General features: G+C 33.7%; 2 protein-coding genes across 3 annotated transcripts; both read left to right on the forward strand.

Moving 5' to 3' along the window:
* Positions 1-9950: 9950 nt before the first annotated feature.
* Positions 9951-15274, forward strand: LOC114273379 (protein cornichon homolog 4). The gene is made up of 4 exons (XM_028215153.2): positions 9951-10395; positions 13081-13262; positions 14714-14836; positions 14934-15274. Exons 1-4 carry the CDS (start codon positions 10324-10326, stop codon positions 14974-14976), a joined length of 420 nt encoding a protein of 139 aa, XP_028070954.1. The 5' UTR covers positions 9951-10323; the 3' UTR covers positions 14977-15274.
* A 4717-nt stretch (positions 15275-19991) lies between these two features.
* On the forward strand, positions 19992-25551 carry LOC114273377 (ATP-dependent Clp protease proteolytic subunit-related protein 2, chloroplastic). Of its 2 annotated transcripts, none has more exons than XM_082896027.1 (9): positions 19992-20737; positions 20843-20889; positions 20977-21049; positions 22182-22302; positions 23763-23900; positions 23988-24104; positions 24543-24611; positions 24695-24790; positions 24862-25551. In XM_082896027.1, the coding sequence occupies exons 1-9, from the start codon at positions 20661-20663 to the stop codon at positions 24997-24999; spliced, it is 876 nt and encodes a 291-aa protein (XP_082752153.1). In that variant the 5' UTR covers positions 19992-20660; the 3' UTR covers positions 25000-25551. The 2 variants fall into 2 exon arrangements, with proteins under 2 accessions (XP_082752153.1, XP_082752154.1); XM_082896028.1 differs by having other exon boundaries at positions 20843-20886.

The following is a 25551-nucleotide window of genomic DNA, read 5'->3' on the forward strand; positions in this document are numbered from 1 at the left end:
CATTGGCATTTGGGACCAAATAGCATAATACAGAACAGGGGTGTCACAGAATGTTTTCTAATTGAAAGTGTTTACTAAATTATACAATGGTTCTTCATTTTTGTGTATCAAAAATACACGTTTTGAGGCTTTGAATATCAAATTTGAACTTCAATTGCAATTATGAAAATTCTAGAATTCACGTTGTCCGCTCGAGCGAGGAAAGTCTCGCTCGAGCATGAAAATCGAGCTCCCAGAAGTTGTTCAAATTTTACAGTCCGCTCGAGCGACCAAAGTGGCGCTCGAGCGAAGACCCCATTTTCAGCATACTTTGGAAAATTGCATTTAGTTCAGATTTTTATTCTCATCTCTTTCCAAAGCATTCTAGACATGATTTATGACTCAATAAAGATTAATAAGCTACCAATCAACATAAATTAGTTAGTTAAAGAATGAATCATTGATCTAGTGGTAATTGTTTAAGAAACCAAGTAAAAGATTAATCTATTTGGAAAATAAGGACTTAGTAATGAAAGAATATGTGAAATAAGAACCCGTTTTATTTGAATGAGAAAGAATAAGCGTAGTAGAATTTCGGACTATTTAGACGGAAAAAGACTAGAAAAGTCAAGTTTGATCAATGAAGTAATATTGTATTTCAATGTGTATATGTTATGTACTTGTATAGGTCACGCGCCATTGTCTTCTGATTTATCTGATATGTCCAGTCCGTCTGATTTACTTCTGCGGCTATCTGTGAGTAATAACATAGTAAAGCTATGTTCAACCTTATTTATTTTCTGTATGATGAAATAAGAATTGTTTTTTGAAATGTTATGTTCTGTACAACGAATGATTGTCCAATTTCTAATATGTATTCGTGACATCCTTAATATCATGTGATATGTGTTGGCTATTACCCGGTATCGGAGGTTCCATCATGGAACTTAATCTGTCTACACTCTATTACCCGTACCGGAGGCTCCATCATGGGGCTCAGCGTGTTTATTCTCTGTTACCCGGATCCGGAGGTTCCTTTATGGAACTGGTTATTCGTAACCCTCACGTGTCTGCATCTGTTCTGTATCTGCTCTGTTAGCGCTTATGGATGTATTACGTATACTTACGCATGACTTATGATTTCTGTATATAATCTGGACAAATTATGAATTTGATACGAAACTGAATTATGAATTCTGAATCTGTACGGACTCATTCATTAAAACCCTTTACTTTGTTATTATTCATTGGGCTCTAGCTCACTGAATTATTTATGTATATAGGTGATCAGGCGCGTGACCAGGCTTAGAGGCATCTGCCTAGAATCTGTTTTTGTCAGCCAACCTATGTGCCTCCCGTGGAGGTTCTGGATATGACAAGTGATTATCGCTATGTGATTTAAAGTTTAAGTTCTATTTTTTTGTTTGGTTAAACAAGTCTTGTGTATTTTGAAAAAGGGGCTAAGTCCTTTTTGTTTGATCTGTATATATATTATGACGTAGGGATCATGTGTATATATGTATATAAAAAGTTTTAAAATTTTTCTGTCTCATATAAGTCTGCACGGCTCAATGGACGTTGTATATTGTCATTTGATTCCGCTAGCCCCTAATATTATGTTAATCTGTCTCAGAGGCCTTCGATAATCCCAGGATTACTGGCCGATTACGATGCTAAACCTATAGGGGCGGGTTTGGGTCGTGACATACATGTCCGCTCGAGTGAAGAAAGTTGCGCTTGAGTAGGACCCATGTTTTCAGTAATTTTTGTTAAGTGTCTCCAAATACATTTTAGCATCCTCATTGCATCCTAAGCATTCCTAGGCCAAGGTTAAGACATAATAATGAGAACAAGTAGTAGAAACACACCAAGATAAGAAAGGATTAAGATAATAATTCCGAGTGTGTAATTCAGTATGTGTTCGTTCTATAACTGTGTAGGTCACGTGTCATAGGATGTCTGATTTGCCCATTCTGTCTGTTTGCTTTGGAGCCATCTGTGAGTAATAACTTAGTAAAGTTATGTTCAACTCTAATTATTTTCTGCATGATGAAATAATATCTATTCTATGAAATGTTATGTTCTGTATAATGAATGATTGTCCAAATTCTGATAAGTATTCGGGGCTCAAGTAAGTTATATGTTCCTGGTCCGAAGATTCCTTTATGGAACTGACAAGTTATCTGTACTCAGCCGGAGGTTCCTTTATGGAATTGACAAGTTATTCGTACTCGGTCTGGAAGTTCTTTTATGAAACTGACAAGTTATCCGTACCCGGCCGGAGGTTCCTTTATGAAACTGACAAGTATGATCTTCGATGCCTCGTTTGTGATCTGTTAGCGCTAATGGATTTGAGATTAAGTATGTATTCTGATTTCTGCCATTGACTTGAACAAGAATATGAATATAAATCTGTTTCTAATACGAACTCTAATCTCTGATTATGTTATGGACATCGTTCATCAAACCCTTTACTCTGTTATTATTCACTAGGCTTTCGCTCACCGTTTATATTATGTATGTAGGTGAACATACGCGTGACCAGGCCTAAGTTACTGTCTGGCGAGTCTTAGAGTCAGCCAACCATCGTGCCTCCCATGGAGGTTCCCTTTTGAGATATGATCAAGCTTTTGAGTCTTGGGGCCTTTTGTACTTTCTGATGTTTATGTTTTGTTTGAACATGTTTTTGAAGTTCTATATATGTGGCTTTGGTGACGTAAAACTAATGCATTTATGACATCACACACATATATATATATATATATATAAGTTTGTTTTAAAGATTTCTGTTTCATATACATTAACACAGCTCTATGGACAATGTATATTTCTATATTTGCTTCCGCTGCCCCTTATTATATGTCATTCTGTTAAGAGGCCTTTGGTAATCCAATGATTACTAGCCGATTACGATGCTAAACCTATAGGGGCGAGTTTGGGTCATAACAAGTAGCATCAGAGAGAAGATCCACGTCTAGAGGAGTGAGACGAGTCTGAGGACCAACGGGAGTAGAGATAGTCTTACAATCGGTTAGACCAGTACGTGCCAGAAGATCGGATGAATATTTGACTTGTGACAAAAAATAACCATTGAAATCATGAGAGATTTCAAGCCCTAAGAAATAATTAAGAGTACCAAGGTCATTCATCGCAAACTGGCGATTGAGAAACTGTTTGAGGCTAAGAATACCAGCCACGTCATCACCGGCGATAATCATATCATCCACTTAAAGAAAAAGAAGAGTGGTGCCCTGAGGAGTGGTCCGAACAAATAGAGCGGAGTCATATAAGCTGGAGGTGAAGCCAAAGTCATGGCTAGCAGAATTGAATTTTGCAAACCACCGTGGGGCTTGTTTGAGACCATAGAGAGTACTTGTAGTTTGCAAACCTTATGAGCCGGATAAGCAGACCCAGGGGGAGGTTACATGTAGACATCCTCAAGAAGATCACCATTAAGGAAGGCATTTTTTACATCCATCTGAAAGAGATCCCAATGGCGAGCAGCAGCAGCAACAAGTAAGCTACGCACAGAGGTAAGCCGAGCAACCAGAGCAAAAGTCTCCTCATAATCAATGCCATATTTCTGGGTGAAGCCTTTTGCAATAAGACGGGTTTTATAGCGCTCAATAGTGCCATCAGAATGGGTCTTGATTTTGTATACTCATCTGCAGCCAATCGCAGTCTTTCCAGGAGGAAGATCAATAATATCCCAGGTATGAGTTTTGTCTAAAGCCTGTAATTCATCAGTCATAGCTTGCTGCTAAAGAGGATTAGTACAAGTCTCACGATAGGAGGTGGATTCATAAGTAGAAAATGTAGTAGACCCAACAATATAATCATGAAGATAAACAGGTGGTTAAGTTACCCGATGTGAACGACCGGTGGGAGGAGGATCTGGTAGGGTGATAAGAGACTCAACGGGACCATTAGAAAGAGCAGTCGGGACAGGACCAAGTATAGGCAAAGGTGTATCTAGAGAGGAGGAACCTGCATCAAAGGCATTAGAGAAGAGATCGATAAAAGGATTAGTAAATAGAATGAAAGTAGAAAATGATGATAAGTGGAACGAGGATAAGGATGAAAACATTTTATGCTCCCAAAAAATACATGACGAGAGACACGAAGACGTTTGGAGATAGGATCCCAACAACGATAGCCTTTATGTTCAATTCTATACCCAAGAAAGCAACAAAGACGATAACGGGGTTCAAGTTTGGTGTGTTCAGGAGGTTGGAGGAGAACAAAGCATGCAGACCCAAAAACCCAAAGATTTGTGTATGGAGGACTAATGCCATGCAAATGTGCATAAGGAGCTTGGTTATGGGTAGTAGGAGTGGAAACACAATTGATAGTGTAACCAACAGTATAAATAGCTTCCCCTCAAAAATATTCAAGACACGAGGAAGAGATAAGAAGGGCTCGAGTAGTGTCAAGAATATGCCTATGCTTCCATTCCACACGACCATTTTGTTGGGATGTGCCAGCACAGGAACAATGAGGCTGAGTACCGTGACGCTGAAGGAAAGAGAGAAAATCAAGATCCCTATATTCCATAGCATTATCAGATCAAATTTTTTTAATGTTTTTAGAAAACTGGGTTTGGACCATGTTTGTAAAATTGTAATAAAGTTGTTTGAGTTCTGATCGACATTTCATGAGAAATAACCATATAAAACGTGAAAAATCATCAACAAAAACAACAAATTAACATGATCCTCCCATAGTGGTAGTAAGTGATGGTCCCCAAATATCAGAATGGATAAGATCAAATGGTGTATGAGAAACAGAAGTACTTGCATTAAATGATAAAACAGGTTGGTTTGCAAGTTGGCAAGATAAACAATCCAAAGTATCGGGAATGACATGACTTAATTGACTAGTAAAAACTAAAGATTTTGATCGACTAACAGAAATATGTCCTAAACGACAATGCCAAATATTAAAAAGAGACATGATAGAAGCAGATGTCAGGGTAGCTATCGGGATGGAGTCTGGAACATGAATATGAATGAGCTCATAAAGACGTCTATGCTTATGGCGGATCCCAAGAGGTTATCCTATCTGAGGGTCCTGTACCAAACAACCATTAGTAGAAAATGTGACAATTAGACCAAGCTCACATAATTGACTAATAGAAATAAGATTTAAAGTGAGAACATGAATAAGATAAACATTTGATAAGGATAGATGAGAGGTGTAAATATAACCAATATGACTTACAGACATAAGAGAACTATCCGTAGCATGAATGAAGGGAATAGGAGAAGATGAAGAAATAGAAAAAAATAGAGTAGAACTAGAAGTCATATGATTGCAACATGTTGAGTCAAAATACCAGGGAGATGTACCTGAAGTCATAGACAAAGCAGTAGAAGGAGGTGTATCAGAGGTGGTCAGAAACTATTCAAATATGGCTTTAACATCGGTTTGGGAAAAGACAGGAGCGGCTGGATCTAAAGGCTCAAAAAATTCCTCAGAGGTATCAGCAGTAGTACGATGAGCAGGCAGAGATCTAAATTGATTCCCGGGATGTTGTGAACGACCTTGTGATAAAGTCCCATGAGTAGTAGATGAGTGGTCTGGATTGCGAAAATAAACTTGTTGCAGATGACCAAGACTAATCTTGTTGCAGTACCAACAGGATTTGACTGGGCAATGAAGCAAAAGATGAGTAGAATGAAGGCCTCAATTTTGACAATAATTGCAAGTAGTGGGCCGCTAGGTGGTTGGTGCAGAGGAACTTAGTGATTGGAGAATGACAAGAACTGTATCCACATGATGAGTCTGCAGAGGGCCAAGACGAGTCTCCGCAAATAATAACTTAGAAATAGCCAGCTCAAGAGTGGGCAATGGAGTGCGATAAAACAGAGATGCACACATGGGCTCAAACTGGGTAGTAAGAGCCATGAGAAACAAAACCAATCGTTGGTGATTACAATATTGAGTGAATAAAGTAACATCTTCAATATGAGGCCAGACAGGTTCAGAGAGAGCGAGCTGGTCCCAAACAGAACATATCTGAGAAAGGAAATTATTAACAGACTGACCAGGCTCTTGGCACAAGCGATAAAGTTGACTTTAAAGCTGATACTGATGAGCAAGACTAGTAGTCTGATAATGTTCTGTCAAAAAATCCCAAATGTCTTTGGCAAGAGTAGTAACAGAATCAAGTTGAAAATGACCAAATTGTAAACTGATAGAGGTAACAGAAGTATTCCGAAGCTAAGTGATAATATGGTAATTCTTACTGTCCCAATCCTCCAAATGATCTGCATATGTGGCAGCTGTTTCATGAACCTCTTTCATTGGTTGAACCACATTCCCAGTGATAATGCGCCAGAGTTTCTTCCCTTTCAAAAAACCAAACATGGCCTGGGCCCATAACACGTAGTTAGAGATTGGATAAGAAGTATTATGACGATCCATAACGGTGGTTTGGTGAAGTAAAATAGAGAAAAACAGTGCTATAGGAGCAAAAATCAACAAAACAGAGCATACTAGTGAGTTCGGAAAGTCGAAAATAGCTGGGAAAAGGGTCTGGTGTGCAGAGATAACGTCAGCAGGGGTTGGATGACGTCAGCAGGTGCGCGGCTCACGTTAGCAGAAAGTGCAAGGCGCACGATAACAGCAGAGGTGCCAACAGATGCGCGGCGCATGTTAGCAAGAGGATACGTGGTGCACGATAGCAGTAGATGCATGCGGCGTACTGTAGTGATGACGCTAACGCGCTTAGGGCTGACATCAGCAACGATTGTAGCAGAGGGACGCACGCGTGAAAGCCTTCTTTTGGGGCGTGGTTGGTGGCTCTGGAATCATCTGGAAGAGACGAAGATGATGGTTGTCACAGGTTTGTGTTTATGGCCACTGGAATCGTCTGAAAATAATGATGAAGCAATGCTGGAACAAAGATAATAAAGTGTATGGATGATGGAATGAATGTTGTAGTGCCACTATATACGAGACTAAGCACAAAAAAAAGGCTATAGGTATAGAACCTAGTGCTCTGATACCATGTTAGAATAGTTGAAAGAAATATAGAAAATGTGCATTTGTATTATATGAATTGAATTGAATACAATAGAAGAGCCTGTATTTATAGGTTGAACACAAACCTAGATAAATATAGAAGGAGATAGAGATAGAGAGAGATATAGATAGAAGGAGATAGAGATAGAGAGAGATAGAGATAAGCTATATCTATAATACAAGAAGATAAGTATAAATTTAAATTTAATATATACATTAACAAGTGTGTTGGCCTCTTAACCTCTTTTAGATAATATCATCTTTCTACTTTTTTACATATTTTTTAAAAAAAGTCAAAAAAAAATCAAAAAAATTAACTTTTAACCTATTTCCCAAAACAACTCGTTATTATTAACTTTGATTATTTATTGATCTGATTTACTATTTTAAAATTTCAGTTACAATTCTGAATTGAAGATTGTCTTAAAAACAAGAGTGTAGAAGTTGCAGTAAATTTCGAATGCCAATTTAACTATTTAGGGTTCGTTTGGGATGTGTGTTGACTCTTCGACTATTTTAGCTTGGGGTTAAAAAGTCTCGTTTGAGATAGGTTTTTTGGCGTAAGAGAAAAAATAAAATGATTATGAATTGGATGTGACATTTTGTCTTATTTGACTAAAATAACCTATTTGTCCTATATGTCTATTTTAACTCAAACACTCATCCCAAACGGGGACTTAGAATTGATAAGCTCTAACTTAACAAAATTATACCAATTGCTAAATATTCATTTATATGTCAAATCTCTCTGCCCCATTTTTATAGTCTTCATTTTCAAAAAAATTCTAACCTTTTAATGAGATAGTTAACCATTACACTTGAATTCAAATTTTAAAAAATTAATTTTATTTTATTTTATTTTAATTTATAAATCTATTTATAATTATTTATGATGAATAATTTTAAAAGCTTTTAAATTTTAAATTTTAATTCTTTAAAATGGACATAGGTAAGAAAAAAAATAGAATAATAAAATAATAAAATGAAATCGAGGGGACTATTATATAAAATTTTACAAAATTGTAATAAATTCTTTTAAATTTTGTAGAACTTAGGACCAATTTTCTAAAAGGCCATAACTTCTCTCTAGTTCAAATCTGATTGGGGAATTGCTGTTGGGCCTTTATAAGTCCACCACGAAACTCATATCGATAATTCAAATTGTTAAGCCTCATCAAGTATTTAATTTTTACAAAAAATCACGATAATTAGATATCGATAACAACTTAATTAAATCATATTTGTGTCTATAATTTTTAAAATAAATTATTTATACAAATATAATTTGATTAAGTGACTATTGATATACAATCAATATAATTTTTTATAAAAATAAAATACATGATAAATTCTATATATTAAATGATTTGGATCATCGATCCGAATTTCGTATTGGGCCACGAAAGCCAAAAAGCACCCTCCAATACTAACACCAACACCATAGGGAATCCCTTTTTTCCTTTACATCTTCTCTCTCCAAATCAAAGCAAACGGAGATAAAACCTTTTCAAACTTACATTTTTCAATCATACCCAACCCAACCTAGCGTGAAAATTCTATTTCCACACACTTACATACTTCAGTAGATATATTATTTCTTAGTACACACACTTATTAATTTGATTATTAATTAATTTTTCTTAATCTACACAATAAATATTCGATTTTACCCTTTACTCATACTATTGTATACACACCAACTCCTCCTTTCACACACTTGTTGAGTAAACCATTGCAGACTTGTTAAGCAATTCGAGAGTTCTTTGGCACTGCAGGATCCTTATCTGACTCGGCAATGACCTCCATAACCCTAACAACACATACAAATATATGTATGTAAGAATATGAAGTCACAAAATATATGTATATATACAGTATATAATGAAGTACTGGGAATCCTCTTTCTCTCTCCTTTTTTGTTTTTGTTTTTGTTTTTTTGCTCAAACCCTAGAGAGAGAAGATTGTTGTGTTATTTTGTTTTCATTATTTGTGGGCTTGTTTTGTTTTAGAGGTGTGAAGGACATGTGGTCTTTTTTTTCTTTTTCTTTTTTTGTACAATGTTTTTGTTTTGTTTGATGATGGCACATACCTACGGAAACCGAATATAATGAAATAATTCGGTATTAGTTGTCCGATTAAAAATTACAAACAAAAAAAAAGAAGTTATGCATGAAAAAATTAAAGTTGTGTTTAGTGTGGTGTTTAGTTAGAGTTTTCAAAAATTGATTCTCCACTACTTTTGAAAACACATCTTCCCAGTCATTCTCCCGGACGTCCGGCTGATTGATTGGAATAGTTTTCGTATTTTTTTTGGGCACTTATTATTTTTTTATTTTAAATAAAAAATATTTTCAGAATTTTTTTAAAATTTTTTAAAACCATGGAAAAAAAAATAGGCCGTGGTATTTTTTTATTTTAAATTGAAAATATTTTTAAAAATTAAAAAAAAAAAATTGAAACCGTGGCCGGGTTGACCGGTTCACCGGTTTTCAATAAATAGGCCGGTTTTTCCATTTGGCCGGTTTAAGGGGGCTGACCGGACCAGAACCCCATCCGGTCACCGGTTCAACCGGCCGGTCCGGTCTGGTTTTTAAAACCATGGTGTAGAGTATGTAATAAGGAAAGAGGTAACAATGAAAAAATTAAGATTTAGTTTTGAAAAATGTTTGAGGCCACAAAATTAGTGACTCAAATGTTTCGAAAACTGTTAAAACGACGTCATTTTGGCTTGTTTTGCGCCCAAAACGACGTCGTTTTGACAATTTTGAACCATTCGAACCACTGAATTTCGGGTCACCAACCATTGCTGCTTAGTTTTTGTACTCAAAATGTGTACATTGAGATTTTTTTTTTATTTTTAAAAGATATGTATAAAAAATATTTTTATATAATATTATGAGGATTGATGAATGTTAATAATTTAATTATCATTAAAATAATTTTTTATTAATAATATACTGAGATAATTAGGGGGTGGAAATAGGATTTCCCTCAACCCAGCTGCTTGATTTTTGATTCCAAGTGTGTCTCTGTTGCTCTCTCTTGATTCCTTTCTTCTCCGCGATGCGATGGTTACACACAAATCTCCTTCCAAGTCCGATCCTCTCTAGCTCTCTACAAACCCAGTAAAAAAGCTTGGCAAACCAAAGCCCCAGCGATTCGATTCACAATCATTTCAATTTTTGTTCTATTTTTTCAAGTTTTTTCATTCTCAATACTACTGTAAAACAAATCAAAGCAAGCAAAAGGGGAGGATAGGAGAGGAGAAGAGAGAGAGAGAGAGAGAGAGACACACACATACACACACACACACAGAGCATGGGGAGTCTATTCGCATGGTTGTTGTTCTTCTTCATCCTCATCGCTCTTCTCGCCATTGTCGTTTACCAGGTCAATTCTCCAAAACCCTCCTGCAAATTCTCTAATATAACTATGTATTTTCATATTTGTATGGTTAATTGAATATATTAATCACATATTTGCAATTTCAGGATTCTTAAGTTAGGGTTTTTTTTTTTTTTTTTACTTTTTATGTTGTATATTTTTTTGGGGAATATATATAATTGGAAATCCTCATATGTATATATTTTATCCTTCATCCTATTGAATTTTACATGATTAGGGATTGTTTAATGGAAAATGCTATACAAACAAACCAACCAACAAACTCTCTTTTACAAACATTTCTTACAAACTGATGTGGTATCTAGTGATAAAACTTTGGAAAGTGAAATGGGATCCAATAAGCTAACATGAAAGGTTCCACATTAATTTGTAAAGAAAGTTTATAAACTTTGTTTGTTTGTTTGTATTTAAGTTAGTGTATTTGGTTCTCTAGAATAAATAAAGGGTAGAATGGAATGGAATGCTCATTCCAAGCCTCCCTATGGAATGACCATTCAGTTATTATGGTGAATTTTGCAACGCATTTCCATTTATATTTTAGTGAACCAAACGTGAGAATAGATATTTTAATGGAATGATCATTCTATTCTACACCTTCATTCCAGTAAACAAAATACTACCTAAATACATTCTTTATAATCTCGCGTTATTAGCCATGAACTTCAGAGCTTAATTAGAAAATCAACAGATTGAGTTGTTGAAAAATATCCATATTCTCATATTCACACACATTTGATTACATTATTGTTTATGATTTTGAAGAAAACTATTTGTGCCATCGTGGATGAATTTTCACATTATATGAGCTCACAAAGGTAATACGTATTTTTAGCTATACATTTTATTTGCCTTGCATATCCAATGCAGTGATTGGTTCGATAGATTTTTTAAGTTTATTGCAGTCTCTAGTTTTTTTATTTTTTATTATTTTTTATTTTTTATTTTTTATAGAAATCAGGTAATTTTCTTGCATTTGCTGATCCTTACTATGATATTGTCTTTCTCAGTTTCTAATGTTGGCAATAGGGTGTCAATTGGATTTCATGTTCTACTATTTATTAGAAGATGTAGAATTCATTCCCCTGTTAAGGAGTAATAATAGTGGTCTGGATCCTTGCTACCTGTTAGCTCTTGGGGAATGAGACAACATAATGTAGTCACAGATATCAAATTCTCTTTTAAAAATGCTTTTGTCTTAGGGATTTCTTAATCTACTGACCATAAACAATTTGACATTACTTGTGCTGCCTTTTGTGGCTACTTCACGTGACAGAGATGGTACATGCAACTAATAAGTGAGTACAAGAGCTTTGCCTTTTGCTAGTTTTTGTGCTTCCACCATCATATATATATATATATATTGTGTTACATGGACTCAGATACACACGGGCAGAGCCAGGATTCCATAATTGAGGGGGCCAAAAGCAAGACATTGACAAGGCGAAGTGGACGAGTCAGGACAGATTTAAATGGTTTTGATAATTATTAAAATCAATAAAACACCTAAGCTAATAAGTGATGAGAACCCTCTAAATGTGTTCCAAAAATTTGAACTATAATGATTCACTACTACAAAAATGAAGTAACATCATATAATTCACCTAGTACATGAATGGTATTGAGTTATAGATTACAATCAGTATACAGATTTTTGAAGTTGTTTCATACTAATGAGTGAAAGAGGGAAATAATTAAGTGAGTACATACCCCTAAAAGGTGCATAATGTATCCCTTTCGTAGCTACAACACAATGGTTCGTGACAAAATCACAATGATTTATAACTTTTCTCACAAAAATAGTTTGTAACATTTTAATATTCATTACATATCCACAATGGCTTGTAACTAAGATTTTTTTTTTTATGGTGCAACCCTTCTTAACATAATGACAAGAGAGACAAACAGGAAAAGATAAAAAAAAATGGGAGAATATCTGAATGGAAAGAAAGAATGAAATTTCTATTGATTGAATGAGAGAAAGAGGAATGAGAAATAATTAATTGTTTTAAGGAAAAAATGCCCTTTTTTATGTTGTGACCCTTCTTAACATAATGACAAGAGAGACAAAGAGGAAAAGATTAAAAAAAAAAAAAAAAAATGGGTGAAAATTTGAATGAAAAGAAAGAAAAAATTTTATGTTGACTGAATGAGAGAAAGAGTGAACAAGAAATGATTAATTATTATTTGGAAAAATATGAAATTTCTATCTCTCATCCATGTGAGAGGCTGGAAATGTTTCTTTACTAGCAATTGTGAATTTTGTCTACTTCAAACATTGAGAAAAAAACAAAAACAAAAAAGAGTATTCAAGTGTGGTAATTGGTTATAGGTGTTGCACTCATATCCTACATCCATATTCTTGTCATTTCCGGTGGGCACAAATACTTTGGGTGAAATAGAAGAGTTCATATAACACCGTACACAAGATATTTAGATATTATCAAAAAAATAAACATGGGTCAATAAACTAGTTGAACGTCTAAAGCAATTTATTAGAGTTTTTGTTTTCCAAAACAAAAGTTGAAGTTACGTACAAAAAGAAGTTATACATAGTTTCAAAAAGTCGTATGGGGAATTGAGCAAGCACTATAGTGTCATCATTTTTAATTGCTCACCGCTTTTTGTGGTATGAAAGAATTTGGAATCTAACAGTTAAGAGTTTTCGTGCAGCTCATGTGTTTGGCTGATTTGGAGTTCGATTACATCAACCCATATGATTCTGCATCTCGGATAAACAAGATGGTTTTGCCAGAGTATTTCACCCAAGGAGTCTTGTGTTTGCTCTATCTAATAACTGGGCATTGGTTTATGTCGCTTTTGAGTGCTCCATACCTGTACTACAATGTGAGATTGTAAGTTTTCATCTTTACCCTAAATTCAGGTCGGATCTAAGTCTAAATGTGAGTGGTAACACACTACTGATGCATGCAAACATATATATGAGAGAGAGAGAGAGGGAGAGAGAGAGAGAGAGAGAGAGTATCAATTATCCACCATCTACAGTAATGGGATTCGGCTTAACACAATTATATAAGTAGCACAGGCATGTCTTTAATTTATTCCTTTGTCTTGTAGCATGTTTTTTGCACTATGTGTATTTGCTTCTCATGCAATGAGGTATATATTTAGTTTTCAATTTCAATGCTTGCATCATTTAACCTACTTTATATTTTATTGTATATGAATCGCTTGAAAAGAATTATGTGCATAGATAGTTTCCCAACACCTTAGATACCTCATTGGGATCAAGATTCGGTGGATTCAGAGAAGTCATATGAGAGGTCTTAAAGTAAAAAAAATAAAGAATTGATTGAACTCATCTGACATTTTTCCTGCAAGTTGATGACAGTTGCTGCGTGTTCTTACTTCTTAAGTCATAATTTGTGCTTCAGATGCGAACCTCATACAACATGCAGAATTGAAGACTTTTGTGTAGAAAATATAGGCTTTGTTTTACTTTCCCATGTAATTGTGACCAAAGTTGTAACTACCATACCATTTACCGTACCCTTTTTTTCATTGGTACGGCAGTACCAATGCATTTTGGCCTACCATCTCAGATTTATCACCTATCCCTTTCAGCTTTTGAAATGTATTACCAAATCAATTACCTTCCCAACTGGTTGTGTCTTCACATCAAATGTGTTATCACAACATTGATTTTTTAATTTCAAGCTAACCTTGCTTTGAAAGGAATCCTATTCAACTGCCTACATGCCGGGCAACAGTTAGAAAGGTCTTCTCCTCAACAGATTTTGTATAGGCCTAGGCAGCAGCATAGTTTTAGACAGACCAAGTTCATCATTTTTCCACTTACTAGCCCTGAAGTATAGGCTGCCGCTGATGTTTCGTCTTTTTATGTTAATATATTTTGGTAAGTAAATGTTATTTGTATTATTCTTTCAGGGTCAAGTGATGAATTTCATGTCTAGAATTACTAAATGAACTTTTCCTGATGTGCAGCCATGATACATGTTTTTCTTCAAGAAAGGTTTTCCCTTTTTATCCCAAATGATTATTTGGGAAAAAAGAAAAAGGAATGAACAATGGTTATTTGGGTTATGATGTCCCGCTATTATATAATTTGAATAAAGAAAAATTATCCAAGATTGTTAGCTTTTATCTCATGCATGTATTTAACCCGCAATATAATGACTTTGCCAGACAAAGCAACATTCTTGTTATGCTTATATGTTAATAGCCAACTTTTATTTGTCATTGATATGGTGGTATGGCATTCTTGGATATTTGATTTGACTATGGATCAAACTACTCATGCTTAGTCGTCCCTTCCTCTGTTTAGGTACAATCAAAGAAAGCACCTGGTAGATGTAACTGAGATTTTCAACTTGCTTAATTGGGAAAAGAAGCAACGACTTTTCAAACTTGGCTACCTCATATTTCTCCTCTTCATCTCCTTATTTTGGTATGTTGCACAAGACAAGTCTCCTCCTTTCAGAAACTATTCTTTCAATTATTCAAACTAGTAAAGCATTACAATTTTCCCGGTTCTTATGGTTTAGGATGATTTGGAGCGCATTGGAAGAGGACGAGCGGGATTTCTAACTTACATTCTCACACTGAAAGGAGAAAGCATTGGGTGCCATGAGCAACCAATGCCTGTTTTGGAGCAATAGAACCCATGATGCTGTTTTATTTTTTTGAGGCTAGGTCCAATGTATTTGATGTAATTTGAAGTGTTGCAGAGTTTATTGTTAGGCTACCCCTGGTTTCAGATTTGATTGTGATGCCATTTTCTTGTAGTGTTGTATGATTGGCAGATATTTGTTGATTTTTGTCCAATGAACGGTTTGGGGCAAGTGTTAATTGAAAGAATTGTAACCTGAGCTTTTTATTTGACTCATCTTTTTTTTTTTTTTCTTTCTTTTTTTTTAGCATAACTATTGAAGTGGTCTGAGAACAGCTCTGTTGCCACCCTTCTTCCTGCATTTTATGTGAAAGGTGATCTTTTGATTTACTTTGATGGAGACATTAAGCAGTGTTTGGAAAGAGATATGTGTTTCTTTTATTTTTATTTTATTTTTCTTTTAATCATAAGGAGATATCATACTCATGTACACAGCTTGACGTATGCCTTGTGCTGCCCTGCAATTACTAAATTATTTCCCCTTTAATATGATTCTGAGTGTAATGATTCCTGATAGGAAAACTTTTCTGTGATTTTTTTTCAAGAAAATGTATTTTTTATGTTTTATTTTGTCTTTTAATATTTTGGTAAATTGGACAGCTTAGAGCATTCAACATTCTCAGTAAAATCTGCATCTTCGTTTTTGTGCCTCCAATACAAGTTAGCTATGCAAATAAATTATTTAAAAAAAAAATGCGTACATTATGATTTGGGCAGGTTTTGAGCTAATTACTTTAGAGCAAATAGCTGTTTTTTTTTTTTTTTTTTTTTTTTTTTTGTGGAAAAAATAGTAAATAGCTTATTGAAATGCTTTTAATTAAACAAATGACATGTCACATTATTTTTGTACAAAATTTCATATTCTCTTTTTTAAATTAACCAAGTGACTTGAGCTTGTTTGCCTTATTAAAAGATGATCTGAAGCTTGTTCATTATATAAACAAATCAAGCTTAAATATATTTTAAAATTTATTAAAATTTTAAATTAAACATAAATAAGTTAATTCTATAAATTTTTATGCATTATAAAAAACTAAGTTATCAAAGTTCCCAAAATTCATATTTCACTTGTTAAAAACTCTTTAAAAAATCGATTTAGGATTCGTTTGGGATGTGAATTAGGCCAAGTTTGACAAGTTGAAAAAAAATCAAAAAGTTACTCAAAAAGTTAAAAAGTTATCACTATTCACCAAAAATAAAAAATTACGGCTGCACAACTCTCAATCATAATTTTCTCCTCCATACTAATTTATATAATTTTTTAATACACATTTTTCCATAAAAAGTCAAAAAGTTAACTTAAATATTTTTTTCCTCAATTTTTTAGTCTAAAAAGACAAAAAATGCATTTATTTAAGACACCCCAAACAACCCCTTGGTTTTTTGATTTTTTTAGCTATTTTACCTTGGATTAAAAAGTCTTGTTTGAGATAGGTTTTTTGATTTTTTTGACTTTTATAAGGAAAAAAATAAAATAATTATAGTTTAGATGTGATATTTTGTTTTATTAATTTTTTTGCATTTTTTTTTTTTGTGTGGCTAAAATAGTTTTTTAATCCCAACTTTTGGCATGCCAAACGAGCACTTAGGTCTTATTTGATAACTATATATTTTACTCTAAAAATTCAAAAATCATCGGGTTCGTTTGGTTTGAATTTCGGAAAAATTTTTGGGAAATTTTCTCTATAAATAAGTTTTTAAAAGTAATGAAACCAAACAAATTTTTTCAAAAAAAATTTCTCAAAACTTGTAAATCAAACAAGTTTTTCAAACAAATCTCTCTCTCACACACATCAAATCAATCACTTTTTCCAAAACTCTCTCTCAAAATAATTTTTCAAAACATCTTTTGAAAAAAACCAAACCATACAACTTTTCGTACTTTTTATCTCTAAAACACATATCTCAAACACAAACCAAACATACCCATCATAAGTTATCACATCAATTTCTCTATTTTTTTTACTTTTTTTTTATTTATAAAAAACTAAGAAAAATATTAAAATTACGTGTTTCTAACTAAACAAGATAATTTTAAACTCATTTTAAAAAAATTAAAATTTTAAAATCAAACTATTAAATAACCTATAAATTATAATCCAATCCAACTCAGACTCGATAGTCCAATCTGTGTCGCTTCGCTTCCATTGTTGAAGTGAAGGCAGCAGCAATTCCACCATTGAAGCCCTCGAACCGAGATCTGGTAATGACTCTATCTCTCTCTCTCTCTCTCTCTCTCTCTCTCCCCCCCACCTCCATCGCCGCGAAACCCTCTCCCCTCTCCCCCTCTGCAACTCTATGTGCCCTGATTACAAATTTTGTGGGCTTTATTTCCTTTTTGTGTGTGTGTGTGTGTGTTAATTATGTGAAATTATAAACCAATTCCTTAATTTGATGATAATCGATTAATCGATTCTATTCCATTATTAATCATGTGAATGTTTAATATATATATATATATATATATTCCTGTTGACTGCCATTAATTATCGAAACCGTTGTTTTCTAGATCAAAATATATAATATGTATGCTTCAATGCTTGTGTGTTTAAAAGAGATACACATGATCATGGATTTTCCACTTTCAATTTGGGAACTCATTTTGGATTTCTATGATGTAGAAGACAAAACAAGACAGTGCCTTTAGGTTAACTACATTCTTTTAAATTGATTGTCACACCCAAAAAAAAAAAAAAAAATATTCTAAGGATCATTGTTCTGGATGTATCATATGCTCGAAATTCATATGAGTTGGCAAAATTCACATGTATCATATGTCGTTTAAATTGTTGGTTCTCCTTTGCAATGCCAGTGCTTCACTGACCTAGTAGAAGAGGATTTAAAACGGACAATGACCACCACCTTCTTGGTTGTTAAGGATTGCCTCCTTATTTTATGGGCTTTGATTAAAGGAAAAATGGTAATGACTGCCCAATGGGTGGCCATTAGACTCGATGTATGTGTAAAAAATGTATAGAAATTTGTGAAAAGTGTATTAAAATTCTAACTATTTCGGCATTATCTTCACCTTCACAACAGCCTGTGGGGGCTGTCATTAGCATGTCCCTTAATTAAAAAGACAAACATATGAATTCTTTGATCCTCTCTAGTTTTGTTTTTATTTTTCCTTCTTTTTCCATTTGTTCCTTCTTGTTGGATTTCTTTGTTGTAAGCGAACTGACTGTCATAAAATGGAGGTCTGAGGGTGCAGGGTGGTAGCTTCTTATGTAGTTTTGCTTGAGGAGGGATAGATGGTAGGGTTGAAGTCAAAGTTGTTTTGGTGGTGTATGTTGCTTTGTTCATTACACGACTAAGCAACAGTGTTTATGGTAAAAGAGTTCTGCAAAGGTCTTTTCAAATCATTTCGTTGCGATTAGAGGCCATTTTCCCACGGTAGTGTTGACAAAATATGCATAATTCCACGATAGAAAGCAATAGATATTGCCATTTTAGGTACAAAACCTTTGGGTAATATATATACACAAAAATAAATAAATAAATAAATAAGTTGATCAGAGTTATCAAGTATCTAAGAATGTAGAGCATCAACTTCAGTGTTTATAATGGTTTAGCTCCATTTTGTTATTTTATTTGAAACATCTTGATCTGTATAGGTATGATTGTTTTTTGATGCTCCTATCTCGTATTGGTTTATATTGCAGGTCATACTCCTAAGTTGCTCCTACATCATGGTTAACGTAATCAAAGGACAGTTCATTTCATGGTAACTTTCTGTTTTTCACCTCGACCTTTATTTGGGGACTACATAGGCATGCTTTAGGAAAAGTTTGGCAACCACAGAGAGCTCACCAAGTGCTAAATTGGTTGTTTCTCGTTGTTGTAGTTTGTGCATGTATCCGCAGGTGTGTTTTTAAAATTTAAAAATAATGCTGGAGTGTTTTTGAAAATTAAAAATAATGCTGGAGTGTTTTTTGTTTTAAAGAATTTGAATTTGAAATCTTCCAAATGATTTCAATGATAAGGAGCTTGAAGCTGGGCCACTGTTAGAATTATCACCCAGATCAAATTTTAATGCCAATTTTAGTTGAGTTTTTTAACCACTAACCATGAAACCTGAACATAAGTGAGTTAAGAATCAAGAATATCGGAAACAAACAATGCAACAAGACAACTCCAGGATACAGATGAAAACCCTCAACAAAGGTGAAAACCAGAGTCACATTGCTGACTGCAATCCAACTTAAATCAAAACATGATTACGATGGTGGTACAAGAGACAAGACTTACCAATGCTTGCTCTAATTACTACCGGAATTTCAGAATCAGAGACAGTTACATAACCAAACTATACTAAATAATGTTATCATTCATACCACAGCTATTTATACTTGCATGATTTTGATTGTTGTTGATATGACAAGTACGGCATTAATTTTAATCCTTGTTAACAATCTGCTCTGCTTTCTTGCAGCGACATACCCATGGCACAATTCATCATAAACATGAACAAGTCACTACCCACATCACAGAAGTTCATAATACATGTCTTGGATAATACTCATCTTTTTGTGCAACCCCATGCGACGGAAATGATAAGAAGTGCTATTGCAGAGTTCAGAGACCAGAATTCCTATGAGAAGCCCGCTTGATTTAGGTTTATATCTCAAGATTCCATTATTCATATGCACTGTATAACTGTTTGAAAAGCTTATGTGAACTCACCAACATATAAATTATTTGCCTTTTCCATTTTGGTAGTGAATTGCATTTGTAAGACACACCAATTACAGTTCTTTCTTCTGAGGAAGCCGTGCTTCCTTTTAGAAATGGTCATGGATTATTGGTGGACAGAATTTTTTTCTCCGGGAAATGTAGTTTGATTATGATATGATTCATGAAGTTGGGATTTTACTGATACGAGGAGCTTGTGATTTTTAAATAAAATTTTACTTATTTATTAATTTTTTTATGAAACCATAAATTTCAAGTGTTGCACAAGGCACCTCATATCATATGTTCTCCTGGCTTGTTAGAGATGCCATTGGGGCAGGTTTGAACAGACTGACGAGAATCTTTTCATGCTCAATCTGAAGTGTAGATGGGGTTTGCCTGAACGGGCTTGTTCAACCTCGAGCTCGAGTTTAACTCAAGTAGTTTGGGTTAGGCTCAAATTGTTAGAATTTAACGCAACAAATTTATCTTTGGGTTTAGTATTGAATGGGCTTAAATCAATGTACTGTACTTTTTCAAAATAAAAATATATTAAGAAATAACAATCAAGGGGCATAAGATGAAAATTATTTTGATCCAAAGGCAACATAAAATCAAATTTGTGCGAGCTTTGTTTAGTTAAGTTTTTAAAATTTTAAAAAATTATTATAAATTAATTTGATAAAAATAAATATTAATTTTTTTTTAATTTTAAAAAATGAATTCTGCTTTATAAAAGAAAAAATATGTAAAATGTTTTTTTTTTTCCAATTTTTTTAACAATGTAGATTTTTGAAAATTTTACAAAAACAGATAGTATAAAAATTTTAAATGATCCGACGGCTATAATGAGTTCCCAGGCCGATCTTCATCATCCTCTTTCACCCAGCAAAGGTCTCTCTCTCTCCCTCTCTCTCTCTCTCTCTCTAGAATGGCAGTTTCTCTCCATACAACCAGTTCTACCTCTTGTCTACACTCCCGAAGTGGAGTTCCTCAGCCTTCCCCCAGGTTCACTCTCTCTCTCTCTCTCTCTGTATACATATAATGTATATGTGTGTATGTTGTATACATTTCATTGAATCTGGAATTGGAATTTTTTGTTTCCTTTGGCAGCTGTACGACCAAGGTTTTTATGGGATTGAAGCTTCAATCTCCGAGTAGTACGCTCATGCTTCTCAAATTATGTTCACTTTTTTTTTTTCACTTTAATTTTATAAATCTTAGTGTTTTCATCAAATTCTTGGCAGGTTCGTTTGGCATTGCAAAACCTAACTCGAATGTTGAATTCCACAATAAAGTTCATAAGAGCATCCAATCCAGGTATTCTGATATCTGGGTTTTCCTTTTCTTCCCCTAAATTTCGGGTTTTATTTTTTCATCATTATTGAATTATTCTAAAATTAGATTTGTATGTTTAATTCATTGTACTACCCCAAAATCGACATTGAATTTATCAGTATCGAAACAAATGTACAAAATTTTTAATTCATATATAAGAACACAGAATTTATTGAAGCTCTATTTTGTGGTTAGAAAAATAGAAACTTTTGCAAGTGTATTTGATTAAACAGTGAATGCTTAATTTTCATGTTTTTTATGGGTTTGATTCAAATTTTTGTGTATAAAGCTGCACAAACACAATTGACCTGCCAGATAAATTGTTGAACACGGTAGAGTTTGGGAGCAAGAAACTATGGTATTGCAGAGTCTAAGGGGAATGGGACAACAATTTGAATTCTGTATGAGTGGTGAAAAGAAAAACTAAAATGCTTGTGGAATGTTCTGCCATAGAATTAAGAATATTATTGTGGATGTATCAAGGACTAAAATTCTCGTGAAATAAGCTGCTACTGCTTCTTTTCTCTCCTGGCTTTTTGAATTTTTTGAATATTGGGTCAGTGAAGAAGGTATAAGCTGTGTTTTTCTCATCTTTCCTTGTCTGAAATTTTGTAAAGGTTGTCTATTATTCATGAGCAGTGCTAAATTGTAATTAATTCTTTGAATTTTTATCTTGGTGGATGCTTGTTATTGTGTTGATGTGTATTTCATATATTAAACTTTATTATTCTGTATATACTTGGACAACTTTTAGTCACATAACTCTCACTTGTTATTATGATTTTCATTCTTTTCTATGAGACATATTAGTATATAATTCAATGTTTTGGAAGAATCTGAATATAATTAAGCAAGTTCTTATGCAGACTATGTAAACTTATTTATTTTTTCGATTACGGACATAAGAATGAAATGCACTGTTTTCATTGAAATTTTGAAAATTTATTCTTTTACATCTATTAAACTTGTCTATCATAACTATTTTGTAACCTTAATAGTGTATCTAATATCTATATTGTCTTAAATATTGTATATATCTTTGTGCGACCACGTTCTACTCAAACTAGAGTGTTTATATGGGACTCTATACATTGACTCATTTCTCTATCTTCAGGACTTGTGATAGTAAACCAACACGAGCACGTATTGGAATGATGCCCATAGGTACACCAAGAGTGCCCTATAGAACTCCTGGTGAGGGAACTTGGCAATGGGTTGATCTGTGGAATGCCCTTGTAAGTCACTATCAGAGGCGGAGCGACGTGGGGCTCAGGGGGGTCACTGCCCCCCCTGACTTTTGAATTTTTTTTTTTTTTTTTTTTTTTTTTTTTTTTTATAAAGTGGGATCTAGCTTTTACACTCTGCAGTTAATACATAGCCCTCCCCAATAGGGAAGTGGATCCCCTCCTGCACTCTTCCCTCCACCCATCTTCCTGCACTTTCATCATACTCTGCCACCTCATCTAGTAATACAATCCAAGAGTCTTAATTAATCATAATTATATAAATTGCATCACAAGCCCTTTCACAAAACTTCTGTCCGTATTCTCTTCATACCACTACAAAGCTATTATTACAAACCTTCCATCACAATTAATTAAACTTAATATTATAAAATAATAATAATAATGAAAATTTGAATACTTAATTAATAATTATATTTGTTTAATTACAACAGTTAGAGTTGAAATAAAAGATAGTTTAGATTATATTTCTAAATTATAAAGTAAGTTAAATAGATTACATTCTTTTTTGGTTATTGCTTCTGAATAATCTATAATAAATTATAACCAGAGAATTGTCAGGATTAAAACTAAAATATCCTTAGAAAAGGCAAGTATCGATTACCAACAATTTTTGTTGAAAGAGTTAATATTAAATTAAATTCTCAAAATTTGCAATTGAAATTGATACCAGAGCCTGATTTCTCGGCCTTGCTAATAACATTTGTATGAGTGTTAAATATAGTGAAGAAATAGAATCTGATAACTTAAATAGTAATATTTCTTTACAAATAATAATAGAACAAAATAATACCTTGATTAAACTATTAATAGAAATTAGCAAAAAATCAGTTAAAAGTAAAAACCCTTAGTTCCCCATTTATTCACGAAATTAACCCTAGGACTGAATGGGTGATGAATGGATGAATGGTAGCTTGGTTGTTTACATTGAGAGAGATATTTTTTATGGCATTAACAATGATACTATTATGGAAAGATTTCAAAAGATGAAAACTCGTCGGGGTCAATTGTAAAAGTTTAAAATTAAATTTTTTTTTGTAATGAATATTAATTTTTAATGTTTAACATTAGCTCAAAAATTATTATTATGTTATCGTTATTGATTGGGGGGAAAAAATTTGAGATTGTAATTAATAAGTGCCCCCCCTATATTAAATTTCTGGCTCCGCCACCGGTCACTATGGCTACTTTCTCCAATTAAATTGTTGGCAATCTAGCTACAGAGTATTATCATGAGTGTGGCACTCTTTTTGAGAATTGTCTCTAGTCTAAATAACCAAGGACTAGGAGTCGCCTGGAACAGTATGTTGTAAGAAATTGTGTACTGATCTTTTTTTTACCCTAAATGTTTGTCTCTGCATGGTTGATGTTTCCGTAAAATTGTGTACTTATTTACACAAGTACACATTTGTTATATTCTTTAAGAAATTCACTGAATTCTTGGCGTGCAGTACCGTGAACGGGTTATCTTCATTGGGCAACATATAGATGAAAAATTTAGCAACCAAATACTGGTAACAATGTTGTACCTTGACAGTATTGATTCTTCCAAAAGGATGTATATGTATATCAATGGTCCTGGTGGAGATGTGAGTTATTCATAGATCATGTCTTTTATCATGTCTTCTACTAAAAAACATGATTCACTTTCTTATTGAACATGACTTTGTTTGCAGCTTACTCCAAGCATGGCTATCTACGACACAATGCAGAGCTTGAAAAGTCCTGTTGGGACCCATTGTGTGGGTTATGCCTATAATTTGGCAGGCTTTCTTCTTGCAGCTGGAGAAAAGGTAATACATACATACATATATATATATATACACACATATAAATACACTCACACTGATTAGTACTTGGCAAGTAAAATTTGGCTTCTGGGGACAATATAGCAATATTACAATAACATATGGTATAATGTGTGGGTATTGATACACCATACCAAATAGTCATTTGGCTGTTTTAAGTCATGATATTTGAACAGGAAGAAACCCTTTTGTCTATTTCTAACCAAATATCTGTTCCACAGACTTAAGTTTAGGGACTGTCAGCATATTAGTTACACATCAATGTATATATGATGAGTTGGATGGTTGATTATTGAATTAGGATACTCATTAACTTAGGAGATTGTGGTCTTGACTGTATTTTAACTCAGATGAATAAAAAATAAAAATAAAAACTGAATATCTTGGTTTTTTTGTCTCTAATAATTATTTCTTCTTATGAAGGGTAATCGCTTTGCGATGCCTCTTTCAAGAATTGCACTGCAATCTCCAGCTGGGGCTGCTCATGGTCAGGTATGTGACTGTATATTATCGTTGTCATAAGAATCTTGCTGTGGATAAGCTACCCTTGCATACATTCATGTATCTTTTGACAGGCTGATGACATTCGCAATGAAGCAAATGAGCTCCTCAGAATCAGAGATTACCTTTTTAATGAGTTGGCTAACAAGACAGGCCAGCCTGCTGAGAAGGTATGCTTATCACTGAACTCGTAATGTCATTCTGATTTTTTAAACTACTGTATCTTTATGTAATTAAGCAGATTAATAAGGACTTGAGTCAGATGAAGCGCTTCAACGCTGAGGAGGCTCTTGGGTATGGGCTCATTGATCGTGTAGTTCGGCCTCCATGTATTAAGGCAGACGCACCAAGAAAAGATGCAGGAACAGGTCTTGGTTAGTGAACTTCTTGTTTGTGCACCATATTGGCTGATGGTGGTTGTACAATTTTGATTACTAGTCACTTAGGCCAAATTTGACAAGTTGAAAAAAAGTCAAAAAGTCGAAAAGTAACTCAAAAAGTTAAAAAGTTATCACTATTCACCAAAAGTCAAAAATTACGGCCGTACAACTCTCAATCCTAATTTTCTCCTACACACTAATTTATATAATTTTTTAATACACATTCTTCCATAAAAAGTCAAAAAGTTAATCCAAACATCCATATTTTTTCCTCAATTTTTTAGTCCAAAAAGACAAAAAGTGCACTTATTTAGGACACCTTAAACAATCCCTTAATCAATAAGCTATTCAGAAAGTAAAGTTACACAAGTGTCTTTTGGTGATCAATTGATTAGTCTGAAATGAAACATTTTTTGTCAAAAGAAGTATTTATTTACAGAATTGAGTATGTACTGTTATCTCATTTTCGAGGGTTCCAGTGTAATGGTTTGTGTTGATGTTCGATGATCATAACTGATGAAATCCAAGGATTGGAATTATGGTTTCTATTA

The sequence above is a fragment of the Camellia sinensis genome, chromosome 11, assembly GCF_055761805.1.
Source record: "Camellia sinensis isolate YWXY chromosome 11, ASM5576180v1, whole genome shotgun sequence".
Taxonomy (NCBI): Eukaryota; Viridiplantae; Streptophyta; class Magnoliopsida; order Ericales; family Theaceae; genus Camellia; species Camellia sinensis.